The sequence below is a fragment of the Diceros bicornis genome, chromosome 13, assembly GCF_020826845.1.
Source record: "Diceros bicornis minor isolate mBicDic1 chromosome 13, mDicBic1.mat.cur, whole genome shotgun sequence".
Taxonomy (NCBI): Eukaryota; Metazoa; Chordata; class Mammalia; order Perissodactyla; family Rhinocerotidae; genus Diceros; species Diceros bicornis.
The window spans coordinates 24189845-24210171 of NC_080752.1; the positions used below are offsets into that span (position 1 = coordinate 24189845).

Below are 20327 nucleotides of genomic sequence, written 5' to 3' on the forward strand. Positions count from 1 at the left end.
TTGACTATCAGCAATTGCCTGATTGGACCTAATACTGAAGAAGATGGGTCCTTCTCTGTTAGAAGCACCCACTGACATACTACAGGTGAAATGATACAATCCGTAGAGTTTGCTTTAGCCAGAGGGCAGACTGATGTTGAGGTGGGGCTGGGGGACTGACAACAGATTCATAGGTTCACTGCCCCGTTCTCTCTACTTCTGTGTGGTTTGGAAATTTCTACAATGAGGAGGGGAAGAGAAGCGTGCAAACGCAGGGGGAGACAGGGGCGCCAATCCCGGCCTCCCTGCCTCCTGCTCTGGTTCCCCGTGAGCAGGGACCTGTGAGGGTCGCTGTGCGGAGGGCACGGCCTCGGAGCGCTGAGCACAGGCTGGGCCCTCCAGCCCAAGGGCTCCGGGCCATGCTCCGCCCTGGCCTGCCCCAGGCTCCAGGCCGGCCGCTGCTTCCGTAGCTCCAATGTCATCGCCTAGGAGACCGGGACGCTGCTGCCACCGCCGGCCTGCCGAGCCACGAGCCGAGGGCCTCCCAGCTGCCTGCCCTCCACACCGACCCTCCGCCAAGGTAGGCTTGGACTCAGCCTGGCCCTCGTCTTTCAGGCACGAGCGCATGGTCCTGTCACTGCCCGCTGTGCAGCAGCTCCTGGGGCCACCCCAGGTGCAGAGCCCCCTCCCCACTGCCTCCTACCTGGCGCCCAGGAACGGGCTGCCCTCGGGGCGGGAGCTGCAGTCAGCCGGGCCGGTGGCCAGGCCAGTGCAGGGAGGCCGTGCCAAAGGTTCCCCTTATGAGTTCCCCTGATGGGTTCCCCTGATGGGAGGACGGAGCCGCTGCTGCATGGCACTCTGGAGCACTGTCTGCCCCCAGCGGGGCAGCGGGGTGACTTGCATGGCCCCGGGCAGGGGGACAGACTGGGCAGGGTTGGATGTCACTCTGGTGCTGCCACCTCCATCCCTTGGACCCGCTGGGAACTCTCTCCACCTCCTGCCGAGAAGGCACAGAGCAGAGTGTCTGCCGCGCACGGCCGTGCCCAGTCCAGCGCATCCAGGGGCTTGCCTGGCTGGGGGCCACCGCTTCTCAGCCTCGGGGGCCAGCCCACAACCCGCCAGCTTTCCCAGCTCCCCTCACCTGCCCTGGCCACCCTGGCATTGGCCAGGCTGCCTCCAAAGCACCACCGAGACCTGGGCAGCAGGAGTCCAGCTCCTCCGCCTGGGCCCACCTGCCACTGCTTCGGCTTACTTACGTGGCCGGACCCCCAAGGCCAGGGAATCCTCAGGGTCCGGTCAAACTTGAGGGGAGGGGCTGGGGTGCGGGATCACTGTGATGAAGGAAGAGTGTGTGTATGCGTGTATGTGCGCATGTGTGAATGCACATGTGTAGGAGTGTGTGTGTGTGTGTGTGCGCGCACGTGCCATTGGTGGTGGTGAGAGGGTGAGTGGGGAACCTGAGTGGCCAGCTCTCCTCCCCCCGTGATGCTGGTCAGGAGGCAGCCCTCGGGGAGCTCGAGGAGAGTGGAGGGACGAGGACTGACCGAGAGATGACTAACTCGCAGACGTGCGTGTGGTCCCCGCGGTCACACAGGCAGCCACACTGTGGACCCCTGGGAGCCCAGGGAGCCTGCTAGGTGCTTTTGCATAGATACATCCTGGTGAGAGGTGTCACCATCCTTGATCTTCAGATGAGAAAACAGAGGCCCCCAGACGTGCACACGGCTGGTCGGGGCCTGAAGACGCCTGAGTCTGTAGCTGTTGAAGGAGTTAAGTCAGAAGTGCATTGACCAACATCAGTCGGCTTGTCCAGGGCGTCCCGGGGGGCGGTGCTTGTCCTCATCTCTTCCTGAGCCTCCTGCATCCCCAGCACCATCCCTTCAGTCCGTGTCCCCCTGGACCCCCCAAGGCCTGCCTCACTGACCTCTGGGCTCCAGGCTCGCCAGGCCACACTGGGGGTGACCTTCCCCACAAAAATCCCACTGTGACCTTCCAGGAGCTGACCCCTCCTCCCTGCCCTCGGCCCATGGACTCAGGTCATGAGCCCTTCCCGTGGCCGAGACCTCCGGATCCCAGTCCCTCTCCAGCACATCTTGCTATGCCTGTCTCCTCCCGGCCTGAAGGGCTGTCCAGGGCCTTCCTCGGCCGAGTGCCACCCCATTGGTGCCCCTCCTCCCCTCGTCCCCCAAGCTCTCCATCGGCTCGTGAGACCCACCAATGACAAACCACCATGGGCCTTTAAGTACTCTTGGGCCGACCCTGGCCCTGGTCCAAATCCTTTTAGGGTGCCCTTCAAACTGGGGGGTGAAACCTGGTTCGCTTGTCTGTCCCCCAAGAGAGGGGCCTCCCAGAGGGCAGGGCTGCCTGGGTCCAGTGGAATCCAACCAGAGTAGGCTCAAACCCAGCCTGTGTGGCCCCGGACAAGTGGCCCGCCCTCTCTGTGCTTCCGTAAGAACATCTAGAGTAGGGGCCCGGTGGTGCCTTCCTCCCGGGGTCACTCTGAGGATTGAGATCAATCGGTAAGAGGATTCCAGGCTGGGGCTGGCTCAGAGTGTTGGGAACAACCGTCCAGGGCATGGTTGAAGGAACGCAAGTGTCTGTCTGGGAAAGAGAATATTCCAGAGGACAGAGAAGGCAACTCCAGCGATGGTGCGCTGGCACGTAGAAGGGGTGACGTGTCCAGCACGACGCCTCGGGGCAGAAGGGGGCCTGGGAGGGAGGATTGGAGGAGGTGAACGGAAAGGGCAGGGGTGCCTGGAAGCCTGGGGGGCGAGAGGGAGGCGTCTGGTCGGGTGAGGCTCCACGGCAATCTCCTCCCGGGTGGTCCCCGAGGCTGTGGCTCCTTCAGTGAAGGCGGCTGTCTGCCCGGCCAGGGCCTGTGCTGGTCCCCTAAACACTCGGTGTGGGTCCCACTTGTTTTGCATGTGCCTCCTTCCGGGAGAGACCACTGGTGGAGCAGCGCTCTGCAAAGGAGCCAGGGAACGGTGTGGGTTTAAATCAGGCAGCGCAGGAGCGAGCCCGTCAGTGTCTGGTGGCAGGGCTGTCCTGCGTGCAGAGGCCCCAAGGCCTGCCTGGTACTCCTTCAGCAGGAGGTCCAGTGAGGCTGGAGAGCGGCAGGCTGATGGAGGGGCAGGACATGTGGAGAGGGAGGGGTGGGGGCGGATCCTGGGGGCTTCACGGGCCAGGAAAACTCCTTCCGATTCAATTCTGGCTGAGATAAGAGCCCCAAGGTCCAGAGGAGTGGGGAGCATGATCCCACCTACGTCCAGCCACTGCGTTGGGAGCCTCAGGTGAGGCACAAGCAGAGAGACTGGCTAGGAGGCTGCTGCAGTCACCAGGGGGACTTGAGGGGGGCTGGGACCCGGGTGGCCCTGCGGTGGGAGCGCTGGGTTCTGGATCTACGTGGAGGGCGCGGTTGGCTGTGGGCAGTGAGAAAGAGGAGTCCAGGATGACCAAGCTGCCGTCCACTCCTTGGCCCTCACCCGAAATGTGCCAGGGTGGGAGGCTCAAACTCAGTAGCCACTCTGATCACAAGCTTCTCTTCGTCTCCAGCCTCAAGAGGCTCCCGGCCCTGTAGCCTCCCCTCCTCCTAGGTCCCCTTCTTTCCCCCCATGCTGGTCTGAACCTCCCTCACCGACACCCATACCTCTGCTCCCAACTCCCCAGCTGGGGGCCCCACCCCCTCCTTCAACAGGTGGCTAGTTCTGCCGTGGAAGCCCCCTGAGGCGGCGCAGGTGGGCTCATGGCACGAGGCATCTTCAAGCTCGGGCACAGCGCCAGCAGCCACCCTTGACCTGTCCCTGCTCTGTCCCCTTCCTGGACCTAGGACCCCCCCACCAGTGTTACGCCCCCTCCCCACGCCCTCTGCCCCCTTCTTAGAGGAAGTTTACCCCCATCTGGCCCCTCGTGCCTCTGACTTCCCCCTAAACTCGCTGATCCCTTTTCCCCCCAGCTCGTCTCCCCCCCAGCGGCAGGGGCTGGAGTGAGACTTCTCTTCCACTTGACCTCTCCTCCTAGTGACCGGCCTTTGAAGCCCAAGCAGGTGGAAAGTGTTTTGTCTCCAGTGGGCGGGTTATCTACCACCCACCTTTACCAGCTCCGGGGGGCACACTAGGTTTCTGCTGCCATGGGGTGTTGGTCCCACTCGTCTTGAGACCACTGATGAGGAGGCCTCTGCAAATGAACAGGGACTGGGCAGCGACCAGACCCGGCCTCTCTGCCCTCCTTCCTGCCCTCTGCTGCCCCTCGGGCCCGGGCCGGGTTTATTCCTCCACTGCTGCCACCCGGGCACTAAGTAACGTCAGGCAATGGCGACTCTCCTGCTGATGGAGCTCCTAGTATGTGCCTGGGTCAGCGCCCTGCTCAGTGCTTTTGCTTTTTTCAGTCACTGCAGGAAACAGCTCAGAATGGGCAAGACCCCCGTCCAGGGTCACCCAGCTGCAGAGCGGCATAGGTGGGCTGCGTGGACAGAGGAGAGGGGGCTGGGAGTGCGCTGGGCAATGCTGAACAGGAAACCGTGGGATGGGAACCGTGTGTCCTGGCATGACCTGCGTGTGGGTGGGCAGGTCAGCAGAGGGCAGAGTGGGCCCCGGATGTGGGTAGGGCCTCGACGTGCAGGTGAAGAAAGAGAGGGGCAAGGGACTTCCCAGGCAGGGGCGCAGTGGGCGGTGCGGGTGGGAATGCAGGCTGGGGGAGGGGGCGTGGCTGCGTCCTTTGCTCACCTCCAGGAGGACAAGCCAGGTGGAGTGCAGGGGTCCAGAGCAAGGATGCTGGAGCCAGAAGGCTGGGTCTGACTCTCCGCTCGACGGGCTGTGTGCCCTTGGGCGGGTGACACAACTGCTCTGTGCAATTTCCACAACGATGGGTAACGTGAGCTGCACTCCCCGCTGGGCGGTTGTGGGGTTAGTGTGGCTTCGGTGTCTCTGTTCCGTGTAGCTGAACGTGTGTTCCTGTGCCGGGAGCCGGTCCGTGGCAGCCCTCTCCCAGCAGAGGCCTGTGTGAACCCGGGCCCTTCAGCACGGCGAGGTTTGGTCAACATTGTTTTGTCCAGAAGTGTGTGAAGCCTACGTGGGCTCAGGGCTGCCACCAGTCTCCCTGCCTCACGTGGGTGCTGAGCCACCCTTTAGATTCAAACAGAAACTGCCAAGCCACCTCGCAGTGCTCCAGACTGGGCCCGGACGCCAGAGGGGGGCTGCCCCGCCCCTGGCCTGGCTGCGGGAGGAGCTGAGACGGGCTGGTAGCCATGAAGGAGGCTGGTGTCCGGGGTAAGAGGCTGGTGGGGTGAGAAGTACCGGGGCTGGGGGGATTCCTGGGGCCACACCCAGAGTTTGCCTCGGCCCCTTCCAATGGGCCCTGGCCCAGGAGGGAGAGAGGGCAGCTTAATCGGGCACCTCCAGCTGTTTTCATATTTCACAAGTGCACCCTGCCCGAGGGTGGGGAGGCTAAATTTGTCTCTGATGGCCAGCGCTTGGTCTCCCCTGGAGTAGGGCCGAGGGGGAGCAGGAAGCTGTCTCAAGGTGACATGAGGCACTTAGCCATGCCCTCCTCACCAGGCCTTGTAGGACCAGGTCTTTCTGCAGGAGGTCCAGGACGCAGTTCTGCCGGCCCTGGCTGAGGGTCCTGTCCTGGCCTCACCCCACCCCACCCCGCTTGGCGAGCTGGGCCAGAGGGCTGCCCAGCGCTCCTGTGGCCACGTGGCCCAGGCCGCAGGCAGGAGGGGCAGGCAAAGATGGCCGCGGCCCCTGCTCCCCGAGGAGGGAGGCTCTCCTGCCCATCATTCCAGGCGGGACCCCTGCCGGCCCCGCCCTACCGGGCGAGGGCAGTCCCTGTGCTGGGGGGTAGCTGGGGCAGCAGTGGCCTCTCACCTCGAAGGCCCTGGGAGGCTGGGCTCTGAGCGGCCTGCTGGAATTCAGCTGGGCGCCCGCCCGCCCGGGGAAGAGCGCCATTTTACAGAAGGGCCGCCTGCCTCCTTTCTTCCCAGTGTGACGGCCACCCGACCCCTCTGCCCAGGTAGGGGGACTTCTGGGCGCTGGAACATTCTGCAGTCCCCTGGAGAAAGCCCCACAGGGGTGTTTGGAAGGGGCCCAGGAGGCCCTCGGGGTCCCCGCCTGCGATGTTCTAGGTTTGGCTGCCGCTTCAGGTTGTAGTCCATTCGGGTTTCCTGAAATAAAAAGTAAAATAAACAGTGGGAGGGGAGCCCCTGGTGTAATCGTCATGTGACTGAGAACAATTGAGATGGACTGTTTTGGGTGTGGGGCGGCATGGTGGAGGTCTTGGGTCTTTTCTTAGCTGAACTGAACGGAGACGCCACCCCCCCACCCCCAAAAGCCAGTATCCCAATGGCCGGGGTTGGGGGGTGTACTCTCCATGTTGTCCCTCCCCGCACTCAGGCCAAATGTCCACACTGTCTTGGGGTTCTGTGCAGGACGATCAGAGCCCCTGTGACCAGGGCCCTAACAGGTGGAAGGGGCCGTTCCCCAGGGAGCGGGTGCCTCTTCTGGGGGGGGGCACAGGGGCCTCAGTTTACGGTAAGTGGTTTTGGAGCTCCGGGCAGGGGCAGGTGGAGGGTCCAGGAGGCAGGAGGGCCCCGCAGACCTGCCGACCAGCAAGGCTGTCGGTTTGGGGAGTCTGCTTTGCCGCCTGCCAGGTGATGGGACAGGATAAGGGGGCGCCCTGATTCGGGGTCGGGGAGGACTGTGACTTCCTAGAGGAGGCCGAGGTCTGGCCTGGCCTGCAATGACAAAGACGGAGTGGGGAGGGGGTGGTGGGCCAGGCTGAGCACAGAGGCAGCCCCCCGCTGGGGTGCAGGGGGATAGACAGGGGACATGTGGGGACAGGGCAGGGGGTCCAGGGGAGGCTCGATGTCGGAGGGTTGGGCAGAGTGCGTGAAGGAAGAGCTGCAGGCCCCTCAGGGCCTCCGACTCCCACAGGCCTAGAGCAGAGGGGGCTGCACAAGGTTAGGTCCCAGCCAGGACCCTTGGTATCTTGGGGCAAGTTCCCCAGGCCTCTGAGCCGCCTGCTCGTCCCTGGCTGGGGCTGGTGGTCGATACCTGACAGGGTGGGGTGAGAGCCGGGAGGCCCTGCCCGGGGCTCGGCCAGCACCAGTTAGAAGCAGCAGCAGAGGTCTGAGTGTCCTCTGGGGCACCGGACCTCCGGGCCTGAACACTCTGCTGTGGGGGCTGCTGTGCCTTGTGGGGTTGAGCAGCATCCCCTCCCCCATCAGCGGTAACAATTGAAAATGTTGGCAGATGTGGCTGAATGGCCCCACCTGGAAACTGTTGGGTGGAACCCGTGAGTCACACCGAGAAGTCAGTGAGGCGTGGAGTTGTCTCCCTCAAGGGAGCTGGGGTCCAGGGCTCGCCCACCCCCAGCCCTGCCTGAGCGCTGTGGGGGCCCGGGGCCTGGGGCACTGCGGGCAGGGGCCGGCAGCTGGGCAGGGCGGACCCTTGGGCTGCAGACCCCATCCCCGGCCAGCTGCCGGCACAGGGGCCCTCTCTGTCCCTCCTGAGTCACAAATATTTGCTGGAAATTCCTTGAGGTGAACCAGGTTCGGGGGCCCCAGCCCACGGGGCCTTGGGGCAGGGCTAGGGCAGGCCAGCCACCATGAGAATGGGGACACACATGACTGCCCTTCTCAGGCTGCGGTCCCAGGAAGGGCAAACACACGGCTGAGTGCGAGTCAGCGATTCTGCGAGAGGCGGCCCCCCACAAACGAGCACCTTGTACTTCTTACACCCACAAGTCTTCCTCCCGAGCCCGGCACTGACACATACCGCACCCCTGCCGTTGCGTTGCATTTTCTCTCCAGGCACCTCAATCTTCCTCCAGAAACCTAGGCTGCCAACCGTGTACTTGCACCTCACGACTTTGTTGTAACCTCAAGTGTTTTGTCAGAAGTCGGTCTCTTTTCCCCCCACATACATGATTTTTCAAATGATTTGCAACGTTTGCAAGAGCAATTTCCATTTTGTCGGAGAGCCACCTTTCCATCGTGAACATGTCTCCAAATTTAAAATGCGGGTCGTTGGGGAAATTGGATGGAATTTACAGAAAGTGGTTTTAGAGTTATTTGTTTGTCTCATGTCTGTGATCCTTGGCCAAAATGCAGCTGATGGGTAAAGAGAATACTGGGAAGTGTCCTTGCCCCGGAGGAGAGCGTAGCGGGGCCCATGGGGCCCGGGGGTCCAGATGAGGGGCCTGAGTCTCTGCACACCCTCCATCTTCGGCAAACTTCAGCATTCCTCTTTCTTGTGCCCTGAGCTCCTGCTGGGCTGGCAGGTGCTCCCTGACACTTGCCGGGACCGGGTCTGCGGCTCTGTCACTTGTCACTCGTGGTCTTGGGGGACCTGGGTTCAGTGCAACCAGCTCTTCAGAGTTTTCCAGGAAAGTTGGAAATCCCGCCGCGCGTGGCTTCCTGGTTCAAGTCCTCTGGCATCCTCTGCAGAAGGCAGGTGGGTTTCTGGACCCTCGTTGTGCCCATGAAGGTCCTGAGTGGAAGTCAGTGGTGAAGGCTGATGGCCGTCCTCAGGTGGACAGCCAAAGGGGCCCTACGCAGGGGACGAGGTCAGCCTGCATGATGCTCTCCCCGCCAGGGGTCTTCCCAGAGTCATTGTGAGCCTCCTAGGGAAATGCAAATCAAAACCACACTAACGTATCACCTTAAACCTATGAGAATGGCTGTAATCACCAAGACAAAAAATAACAAATGTTGGCGAGGTCGTGGAGAAAAGGGAACCCTCACTCACAGCTGGTGGGAATGCACACTGGTGCAGCCTCTATGGAAGACAGTATGGAGATTCCTCAAAAAATTAAAAATAGAAATAGCTTATGATCCAGCTATCCCACTACTGAGTATTTATCCAAAGAACTTGAAGTCAGCAATCCAAAGAGGCTTATGCCCCTCTATGTTCACTACAGCATTATTCACTATAGCCAAGACATGGAAGCAACCCAAGTGTCCCTCAACTGATGAACGGATGAAGAAGATGTGGTATATATATATACAATGGAATACTACTCAGCCATAAAAAAAGACAAAATCGTCCCATTTGCAACAACATGGATGGACCTGGAGGGTGTTATGTTGAGTGAAATAAGCCAGACAGAGAAAGACAAACACTGCATGATTTCACTCATATGTGGAAGATAGACTAACACACGGACAGAGAGAGCAGTTTGGTGGTTACCGGGGGAAGGGAGTTGGGGCACAAGGGGTGAAGGGAGGCATTCATATGGTGACTGACAAATAATAATGTACAACTGGAATCTCACAGTGTTATAAACTATTATTACATCAATAAAAAAATTAAAAAAAAAAGATGTGGATTCTTGCACCCCCACAATGGGAGCCCCTTGGGGTGGGGCCCTGGAATATGCGTTCTGACCAGTGTTCCTGAAGTTGGAGACCTTCTGCCGAGGTCTTGGGGTGATGGCTCTGGAGTGGGTTTAGAGGTCCCAAGTTCTGGCCCCGAGGAAGCCCCTTCCTTGTCTCATGCAGGTCTGCCTCCCTCTGTGTGCCTGGAGCTGCTCCTGGTGGTGGCAGCAGAGGTGTGTGCACATGGCTGTCTGCGCTCGCCTGGCCAAATGTGGAAGCCGGGATAGCGCAGGGACCCTCAGACAAGAAGGGACGCCTTTCTTAATTCGAGGTTCAGTGGGAAGGAAGAGTGTGACGTAAGAACGCAAATGGGAGTGAAAAGTGATGTAAACACACAAGTCGTGTCCACGTTCGGGCACTTGGGCAGAAGCTGTGTTTCACTGACCAGCTCCCAGTGGGCCCTGCACAGAGGGACGCCTGTCCACATTCCTTCACGGGACCTCCAAGTGCTGAGCACTTTCGCTGAGCCTGCCCTGGGCCAGATGCCCAGCGGGACGTGGGTTGGGCGAGCGCCTTTTCTCTCTGCCTCTGTCTCTGTCTCTGTCTCTCTGTCTCTCTGTCTCTGTTTCTGTCTCTCTGTCTCTCTCCTTAGAGTCTGGGGGGAAACGATTCTCAGGACCAGATAAGGAACAGGTGTTATTGGAGAGCAATAGAAGTTAGGAAGAAATGGGGCAGGTTGTAGGCTAGACGCCAGGACGGCCTCTCTGAGACCTGGATGCTGGGAAGTAGCCTTCAGGGCCTGGGGTGAGGGGACAGTGTTTGCAGCCGAGGAGCTGTGGTGCAGAGGCCTGCGGGCAGGCGGGAGCAAGGCCCTGTGGGCTCGGGGCTGGAGGAGTCCTGTGGGGGGCGAGGAGGGTGGGAGTGGGTCAGGCCCTGGGGCCCGGTAGCTGCAGTGAGGCACTGGGAACTTCATCCTAAGCTTGAGGGAGGTGACAGGTCTGAGGGACTGCAGGGCCAGAGTGGATGCAGGGAGGGCCTGGCCCAGGTGCGGGGTCAGGGGAGGAGCAGTGGACCAGGAGTCCCGGGTTTGGGGGATATATTTGGGGCAGAAGTAGCAGAATCTGCTGATCCCAGTGGAGTTTAGTGACCCTGGACCAGGCGCTCGTCTGCCTCCTTGCCAGGGCCCTGGGGACCCCGTGTCACTTAGTTTCGTGCACTGACACCTGCTGCCTTCCGGTGAGGCTGAGGCGTCTCCGTCTGCCCATTCTGGCTGCGAGGGGTGAGGGGAACCCCTGCTCCCTCTCTCTGCTTCCCCAGGGGCCGGGCACCCACAGGTCTCTCCCCGAACCACTGCCGGCCTGGCGTGGGGCAGGGGCCTCTGAGGCCGGCAGCTCGGGAGGAAGCAGGGGAATGTGAGAGGTGGGGGACTGATTGTGTCCGCTGGAGTGGGGGCCCTCGCGTCACACCTCCCGCCTGTTCCTGTGGGAGGGAGGGGCGGGGCTGGAGTGCGGGAGCCGGGGAGGAGAGGTCAGTTCCTCAGCCTGACCCCCAGTGCTGACTCGTCTTCCCAGATGCTGGGTGGCAGTCACCGCTTCATCCCTTTGTATTCCGTTGTACGGACTGACCACGGGTTGTGTGTCTTTTGGTCCGTTGATGCATATTTGGGCCGTATCCACCTTTTGGCTGTTGTGAATAGTGCTGCCATGAAGGGAGATGGGATCTTGCCATCCACTTGCTGTGTGACGTTAGCCAGGTCATTTTCCATCTCTGGACTTGGATAGTCCATCAGCAAAATGAAGAGGGTGGATTAAACGGCCCGGCCTCGTGTCGGCACACCCTGTCCACACCAGTAAGCGGCCCTGACTAATACCTTCTCACCCGAAAAGGACCAGTCATTGGGAATGCGTGAGGGCGGGTTTCTGCCCAGCCAGGCGGCGGGCACTGTTCTGCTTCCTACCATGTCCACTCCATTCTGAATTACCAGGTGGCCAGCTCCATGCCCAACACTCGGCTCCACTGGGTTTTGCACAGGTCAGCCCAGGATGGGAGTGACCTCCCCAGCACAGGAGGCATGCAAGTGAGCACTGGCCAGCCCCTTGTTAAAACTCTTGTGGATCATGTCGGGGAGGTGGCAACTAAGTTAATTTCCAACTCTGAGAAAACCACTTGGTCATTCCTGCTCTTGTAGCTGTGCCGTGTGAGGTCACTGAAACTCTCTGAGCCTCAGTCTTCTGAGAAGTGGGCAGAGTGGTCTCTGAGCCTGCAGGAGAGCTGGTTTGTGCCCAGCACTTTCTAAGCTGCTTGTCTCAGGCCATCCTCCTTGGCCCCGCCTTAGCCCTTGGGCCTCCCTTCACCCGTGCCCTGCCCAGCCCCTGTGGTGGCCCTTCTGGCTTGTGCCACTGCCCCAGGGACGGGCGGCCTGGCACGTGGCAGCCCCGGGAGAGTGCCACAGGCCTCCGTCAGTGCCCGACCGCCTGGGGACAGACAAAGCGACAGATTGCGGGTGCGCCCTCCCTCTCCTGACAGCCGTGGGCAGGTCTAGGCCTGCCCGCTTGGGCACTGCCAGGCGGTGGCAGAGCTGATTCCCACAGCCTTGCGCCAAGGACCCGGAGGCCGGCCCAGGGGAGACGTCACCTCGGCCTGGGCAAGGTGGTGGTTTCCCTGCCCCTCCCCCCACGGTGGGACAGGGGGCCCTGCTGTGCCCAGCCTGGTCACTGCCCCCTCCTCCTGGATCTGAAGCCAGGCCTGCAGTCTGCAAGGCCGAGCTCCTGCCCACCCACCAGGGCCTCGGTTTCCTGCCCGGGAACGGGCAGGATGAAATGAGCGGGTGCGTGAAGGGCAAGCACGTGCCAGTGCTCCAGGGTGGCCCTGCGTGGGCACCGTCGGCCCTGCCGCCCCCCGGGGATGCTGGAGGAGCACAGAGGACGCATTCCCGAAGTGCTCACGTTGTCCTTTCCTCCTGGCAGAGCAAGCTGCCCTCGCGGCCGGTGTGGGGAGGATGTCCCAGCCCACCGCCCCCGACGAGGGAGCCACGTTCGAGCACCTCTGGAGATCTCTGTGAGTGTTTCCTCTGCACAGCCCCGGGCTGGACCTGGGCTAGCCTTGGCCACCTCGCCAGGCTAGCTCAGGAGCAGAGCTGGGCGAGAGGGGTAGGCAGGGGAGCTGCTGCTTTGGGCCTTCTCCTGGGGATCCGGGGTCCAAAGTCTGGGCCCTTTCCTCTGACCAGCCCTCCAGAGGGCTTGGGGCCAGGAGAGGTCCAGGGGACAGAGCCCACGTGTGGCCACGCCTCCCTGGTGCTCACACCAGCCCTGGAGAGTCCAGCAGAGGAGGAGGAGGCGGTGGGAGGAGGCGGGAGCTGAGGGTGGGCAGAAAGGGCTCCTCGGGAGCGGGAGACGTCGGTCCCCACAGGAGCCGAGGCCCGGCCCTGCACTCTGGCCCTGGTGGTCAGGGGCTGACGGCTCTGTCCGCTCTTCCCAGGGAGCCTGACAGCACCTACTTTGACCTCCCCCAGTCGAGCCAGGGGACTAGTGAGATAGTGGGCGGCGCAGAGGCCAGCATGGATGTCTTCCACCTGCAGGGCATGACCACGTCTGTCATGGTAAGTGGGGCTGCCGTTTGTGGAGGACGCGGGGTGGGGGCAGTAAATGCGGACTGTCCTGTCTTGGGAGCCCTCAGAACCAGAAAGAGGCTCTCAGGTGTACAGCTTCCTCTGTGAGTTTATCAGGACATTTCAAATTGCAAAGTAGAAAATGTATCGGCTCATGTAACTGTCAGTCCGGGAAAGGATTTAGGCATGGCTGGATCCAGGTGTAGGAAGGACTTCAGGCATGGCTGGATCCAGGTGTTCAAACAGCTGCCTCTCTGTCTCTTGCCCTGCTTTCCTCATGGTGGCTTTGTTCTTAGGCAGCCTCTCCTCTTGTGGTGAAGGGTACCAGGCTCCACCAGCATCCCCGTTCCTGTGGGGGAGGACCTCTCTTTGCCCATAGTCCAGCAGGCCTGGCTCTCATTGGTCTGAATGTCGTCCTGTGCTCATCTCTGAGCCTCTGATCAGCCTGGGTCCCCTGGAACAGGGTCAGGATATAATGGAGTGGAGTGGGCTCTGCCCACCACAGGGACTGAGTTATGGGGAAGAGGGGCCCAAAGGAAGATCAAGATGCTATTTCCAGAGGAAGGGGACTGGATGGGGGCATGCAGGGGCAATTGAGGCTGCCGACACTCCATCAGCCCTGTGGTGCCTCGGGTCCTGACACACTGGGTGTTCCTCTTGGCAAGAAGATAGGGCTGGGGTAACTGGGTGGTGGCTACATCCCAGCTCTCTCTCTGGCCACCCATTTCCCAGCCCTGGTGTGCCAGGAGGTGGGTGGTAGGTGGGACACAAGAAGGGGGTGTAAGGACCCAGCAATGCCTACTGTCCCCAGCACCCACACCCTGCAGTCGCCTCCTTGGGACAGTCCCCGCCGGACCCCCGGGCTGCTTTGTCCTGCCCACAAGGCTTGCTGCCCAGGGCTCCCTCGGGTGGGGACTTGTGGTGGGAACTTCGCGGGGTTCGTGAGGAAAACACGTTGGAAACAGCGGCCCCCTGGGTGCACTGGCTCTGCCAGCTCGCAGCTCCCTGGATGGCAGCTGTGCTGGCTGCTGGCCTCCCCCCGCCGAGCACATCTTGTCTCGGGGCACTGGCACCAGGCCAAGGGCCAGGGGGCAGGAGGGAGGTGGTGCTGGGAACTCTGGAGGCCAGGAGGGCACCGAGCCTGGACCCCTCCCTAAAGCCCCCCATTCCAGAAGTTGGAGCCCCTCACCCCAACACATACCCGTCTGAGGCACCTTGAGCATCCAGCGAATTGTGGGGGCCATGGGGTCTCCAGTCACGTGAATGAGCCAGGGTGAAGTGGAGGAGTTTGGCAGGAGGGTCCCCCATGTCCTCTATTCTAGCTCTGTCTCCAACGCTGGGCTGGTGCAGGACCCGGCCCACATGGGACTAGGAGAGGGCATGTGGGGCAGTCGCAGCCTGGGGTGGGTGAGGGTCTGTGGGCAGCAAGTTCCCCATGAGGTCTGTTCCTCTGAGGAACCCCTCTGACTGGGTCTGAGGCATCCAACTGCATGGCCCCGGCCTCCTGCCTCTGCTCAGGAGACGTCATAGTAGAAACAGCTCGCCTGCCTTGAGCACCTGTTACATCCCCACTTTACAGGTGGGGAAACTGAGGCAGGTACTGGGACAGTGCCGGGCAGTGTCATTCCTCTCCTTTTGGAATGTTCTCTGTTCTGCCAACGGCTCCCCAGGGGCCAAGGGTCCCGACCTCTCACCTTTCAGTGCCCGCCTCCTGGACGTCAGTGTCCTCCACTGTTTTGGGTCCGTCTCAGGCTATGATAGCGATGCTCTCGGCTGGGATGCCTGGGCCCCCACCTGGGCCCGGACTACCTGCGGGAGCCCCACAGGAGCCAGCGCTGTGGCTGCACCGGCCCTTGAGGTTCTTATGGGTGCAGGACGCCCACAGCAACACCCAGCGGGGAACCTTGAGGAACAAGGTTTGTACTCACAGGTCCTGGGGGATACATGGCACACCTGGGCCACACAGCAAGGTCTCAGGTAGAGAGTACACACGCGGACCTGGGGCTCTGCCTCTGTTGGGGTCGAGGGTGGGGGCCTAGGCTTTCTCGGGTTCACTCTTTATTGGTGAGTTTAAAACAGAAGAGCAGGAATTAAGGCTCAGAGAGAAAAGCAGGGTCACTTGGGTGGTCAGTTATCTGGGTCACCCAGGGCTTCCTAAAGGTGACCTTTGTGTGGACTGGGGGGCCTGGCTCTTATCTGGTTGTTTTGCCAGTAGCCGTGTCATCCAGCTGGCAACACATCTGTTCGTTCCAGATGGACATCTTTGAAGCCTTCGCCTCGGCGATCAGAATCTTAGCGTCAGGCACGCACATTACAACCAAAAGGCCGCGTGCCTCGGGCTCTCGCTGCAGCCCCTCTGCGGAGGGGCAGGAGCTGCCACCAGGCTCCAGGGAGAGGACCCCTGGGTGCAGTCTCTAAGAGGTCTGTCCGTGGAGTTCCGGAGGCTGCCCCCCAGCTAACCCCCCCAGGGCAGGAGGCCTGGAGACCCCACAGACCGAGTGTCAGGGAGGCAGAGGGGCCAGTTCTAGGTCCCTGTGGGGTGGGGTGGGCTGGCCTCCCTCCCGGAAGATGTCCGCTGCTGAGCGTGTCTGGGCCGGGGAGGGAGGCCCCATCTCTCACCAGCAGTGGAGTACCGAGGGTGGGTCCTCCCACCTCTGCAGACAACAAGAGAGCCGAATCTGTCAGGTAGCAACATGCCTCCTGGTAAAAGTCACGCATGAAATACCTGCATGCAAAGCTCGGTTCCCGGAGGTGGGGATTCCCCGGAACCACTCTGGTCCCGGCGGGGGGTGGGGGCAACCAGGCCCCCCGGCTGGGCACCGCGCCGTGAGCTTGCCATAGCCCACCCCTAACCCTCATGCAGGTGGACACAGCCCAGAAGCAAAGATGGAGGCTCAGAGAAGCAGCTCAGGCAGCTGCCTGCAGAGCCCCAGCGCCTGGCTACCTTGCCCAAGGGCCTCTGCCCACTGAGTCTGGAGGCCTGGATCAGGGGCCGGAGCCCAGGGTGCAGGCAGGGCGTCTTGTAGAGCTGAGCCGGGCGCCTCTCCGGCCAGGACGCAGCCCCTGGAGGAATCTGTGCTGCTGAGGGTGGGGACCTGGACCCGGCTGGGTGGTGATGCTGGGGGGCTGCTGAGTGCCTCGTCCCCCACCCCCGTGGCTCCACCCCTGTCCACTGGCAGATCCACGGCTGTCAGGGAAAGCCTCAGGCTCGGGGGGGGGAGGTTGGACTTCAGGCTGGTGACCATGGACTCTGGCACTCCCTATGCTGGGCCTCTGGCAGGAAAGTAGTTATGGAGTCACATGTCTCGGGGTCCATCAGCCCTGCGGTCCTGACTCGGGGTGCTGGCCCGGGTGTAAAGGCTTCCGCACACGTTCCCCCACCGCTCACTCTCCTGCAGGGCCCACGTGCTCGGTGCTTGCTCTGGCCAGCTCTTCCTCTGCTGATGGGCGCCCGTCCCCCACCCCCAGGCTCTGGAGCCACCCCTCACTGTGTTGTGGGGCTCAAGTTTAAGGAAGCTGTTCCCGGGGAGGCCCGGTGGCGTAGCGGTTAAGTTCTCGCGCTCCGCTGCGGTGGCCCAGGGTGGCTCAGGGCTCGCTGGTTTGGATCCTGGGCGCGGCCCGATGCACCGCTCATCAAGCCATGCTGAGGCTGCGTCCCACATACAGCAACTAGAAGGATGTACAACTATGACATACAACTATCTACTGGGGCTTTGGGGAGAAAAAAGGAAAAAAGGAGAAAGATTGGCAACAGATATTAGCTCAGGGCCAATCTTCCTCAAAAAAACACACACAAAGAAAGCTGTTCCCTCAGGAATCCGGAACAGTGGAGCCAAGGAGGGCCTGGGAGCCGCCCCCTCCAGCCCCAGAGCTGCTGTGCCAAGGAAGAACCTGATGCCCCAGGCCCACCTTGGGGTTCCTACCGGTGGAGCTCTTGCCTTGGGGGGTGGCCTTTGGTCCTGGCCATCCCTGCAGACCCCGGGTGGCTCATCCACACACGAGGATCTCTAAAATAGGCCCCCCACCTCCTGCAAGAGGAGAGCCGAGAAAAGCCTGCCGAGTTGCTAGCCTCCCTCTGGGCTGGAGAGGAGGGCCGGCCAGGAGTCTTGAGGAGGGAGGTGACTCCTGGACCCTGGCCGGGCACCCTGACAAAGAGGAAGCTTGTGAGGTCTCCCTGGCCCTGGAGACTCCCCATTGTCTGGGAGGAGGGCAGACAGGATGAAGCACTCCCACGTGAGCGCTCGGGGTGTCCGGAGCAGGCAGTGAGAAGGCGCCTAGGAGGCAGGAATCCTGCTTCCCACCTATCACGGTGCTGGGTCTGGGCTTTGGGCCATCCCCTCTGAGTCTCGTGTCTCCCGGGACAAAAGGAGGGCAGCTCTGGGAGGGAGCCCCCTCCCAGCTCTGAGGATGCGTGAACGGGGAGCTGGAGGAAAGGGGAGATGGCAGGTGCTCGCTGGGCCAGCGGCTCTCCAGCGGCTCTCCTTCCTCCGGCCTCGTCCCCAGTCTCCCCTGCAGAGTCTGTGGGGCTGCCTCTCCTATTGGTCCTGCAAGGGTCTGAGAGCTTCCTGCTGGCCCTGGCTGCCCGCGCCTGTTCCCTCCCTTCCTGGGCCCCTTCCCGCCTCTCCTGGCGCCTTTCTCTGGTGACAGCTGTGGCGGGCAGGTGGGCCACGGGGGGGGGGGTGCTGCAGCCGGCAGAGGTGGCAGGCGGGGCTGATGCCCCACCGCACCCTCCTCAGGTGCCCACAGCAAGTTGCGCAGAGGGACCTCCATTCTCAGCTCTAACACAGGGTTAGAACCTGCAGACCCTTGGGGCTTGAGACCCCTGCAGTCACCCAGGGCAGGTCTTCCTGGCCCGGGAGGGGGCATTTCCCCCCAGGCCCAGGAGAAGGGAGGGCATGGTGTGGACACTTTCCAGAGTAACAATTATTAGGAAACTGGGCCAGCCCCCAGAAGGGGACAGGTGGGCAGAGGGAGGGAAAGGACCCTCCTTCCAAGGAGGGTCTGCAGCCCCCAGGAAGGGCAGGGATGGAGCTCGGGGGCGGGGAGTGGCTCAGTTCCCCATAGTCAGCTCTGGGACCCCCAGCCCCCCCACCTCCACCAGTGAGCCCCAACCAGCCCTTCCTTCAATACGCGTCAGTGGGAAGGGCCTCTGGGGTGGACGGAGCTGAACCCCGGCCAGCCACCAGGTCCCAGAACGGCCTCCTGGGGTGGGACAGAGCCACCAGCCTATGGGTGGTCAGGATGGGTGTGAGGAATTTGGCCCTGAGCTGGCACAGCGCTGGTGCCCTTCTGGTGAATTGTGCCATCCTGTGCAGGTGGAAGAAAAGAAATGTCCCACCTCGTCCCTCCTGCCACGAATCCTGTGGAAGTGCTCGGTGGGGTGGAATCCCCAGTAAGTGAGAATTAGAAGAGCAGGTGCGCAGGGCCCAGTGGGGCCGCCTGGGAGGCCACCTGGAGGAAGCAGCGAGGACCGAGCAAGGAGGAGGCCCAGTTCCTGGGGACAGAGGCCCCGGCTGCCCTGTCCCTGTCCCCTGGATGGCCAGGATTTGGGATCAATGCACAGGACGTGGGTGATGCTCTGGTGCGTTTAGAGGTGGAAACTCACTCTCAGTCGTGCTGGGCACCCCATCCTGGCCCAGGCTCACGTGGAGGGGACAATGCTGGTTCTCAGACTCCAGTGCCCCGAGCCTCCTCAAGGAGTGCCCCTGCAGTGTGGCAGGATGTGGCCCCTCTGCCCTGGACCCCCTGCCTCCAGTGCTTCCTCCAGGGCTCAAGACAGGAGGCCTGCCTGGCCCTGCCTCCTGCTGGGCAGCTTCCAGATGAGGGCACATGTGTGGGCAGCTCCTCCTGTGGCCCAGCCTTGTGCCCTGCAGGCCTGAGCCCCAAGCAGAGTGAGGCCAAGGCCACCCCTGGGCCATCCCAGTGGCCTGGGTTCCCACAGAGCCCTGGCCTCCTTCTGCCCACGGTCTTTGCTTGACGCCTCACTCTCCTGGTGTATTAGTTAGCTATTGCTGTGTAACAAGTCACCACAAACTTGAAACAACTCCAATTATTACTTCAGTTTCTGTGGATGAGGAGTCCTGCGTGTTTCCACAGGGTCCCCTGCTCAGGGTCTCACCAGGCTGCCATCAAAGTGTCAGCCAGGACCCAATCTTATCTGAGGCTGGGAGACTCTTCCAGGCTCTGGTTGTTGGCAGAATTCAGTTCCTTGCAGGCGTAGAACTGAGGATCCTTCTTTCTTGCTGGCTTTTGACTGAGGGCCACCATTCTCAGTTCCTAGAGGCCACCAACCATCCCCTGCCACATGGCCCCTGCACAACCTGGCATTCTGCTCCTCAAGGCCATCAGAAGGATGTCTCCCTGACCTCTTTGAAGAGCTCACCTGATTAGGTGAGGCCCACCTGGATAATCTCCCTTTTGATCAACTCAGTGTCGACTGGTTCATAACCAGGTCACAGGTGATGTCATCACATTCACAGTGCCCCCCCCCCCACCAAGAGGAGGGGGTGTGCAGGGCATGTACCTGGGAGCCACGTTGGGATTGAGGCCCCACACCTGAGTCTCTGCTTTGTGCTACCCTTTGCCCATTCCTGGTGTCTTTCACCTCAAATTCTTCTTCCCTTTGCTCTCCCCTTTTGGCTATTTATAAAACTGGTACAATTAAGAAGACGGCCGGCCTTCCCCGACCTCCCTGAGCCGGCCCCTGTGCACGGAGCCTCAGCTGGGGCTCTTTTCCAATAGATTGTCCCTTGACAGGCGAAGGCGCCCAGCTGCGAGACGTTGGGGAGGGCGCCCAGCTTTGCACAATGCCCTGTGGGGGGTAGGGGTTGGAACCCAGGGCCTGCCCCCTCTCCAGCTGGCTCTCGTGTCCCTCCATCCAGCCCACCTGCCCAGCCCAAGAGGCACCCCCACCCCAGGCCTGCTTTGCAGCAAGGCCCAGCCACATCCCACAGGAACCTCACTGAACGGCAGACCCTCCTGGGGCAGCACTGGGGGCTCCCCGCCCCAGGCCTTTCCGTCTACGAGCATCCTGGGCAAGGAAGGCCCTCGGCTGCTGCCTCCGGCCAGAACTTCCAACCTGGGCCCCACTGCAGAGCCCCTTCCCAAACATCTGTCTATCTTACAAACCTCTTTTCCTTGATTGTCTCATTGTGAGGGAGGGAGGCCTCTGCATTGGGAGCTACAGCCACACGGAGTCACAGAGTCATGGGAGTCCAGCCCGTGTGCGCCAGGTGTGCTAGGTCGTGCCTCTGGCTGCCGCTGCCAAGGTTCCCTGAGCCTGAGCTGGGGTCTTCTGGCCCAGGGCCTCGGGGGGCAGCGCCTGGGTGCACGGCCCCTGCCCGGATTCTCCCTCCCTGTCAGCCGAGGAGCGGGGGACTGGACATGGCAATGGGCTCCTTGGTGGACTGCAGGTTGAGCCCCCCTGCC

At 61.7% G+C, this 20327-nt stretch overlaps 1 protein-coding gene across 1 annotated transcript in view; it reads left to right on the plus strand.

The window, feature by feature from the left end:
• The window catches only part of TP73 (tumor protein p73), a 71007-nt gene that overhangs the window by 11101 nt on the left and 39579 nt on the right, over window positions 1–20327 (plus strand). The window contains exons 2-3 of the mRNA XM_058552727.1: window positions 12259–12349; window positions 12770–12890. Coding sequence (XP_058408710.1) covers window positions 12259–12349; window positions 12770–12890 — 212 coding nt within the window. The remainder of the gene's footprint in view (window positions 1–12258; window positions 12350–12769; window positions 12891–20327) is intronic.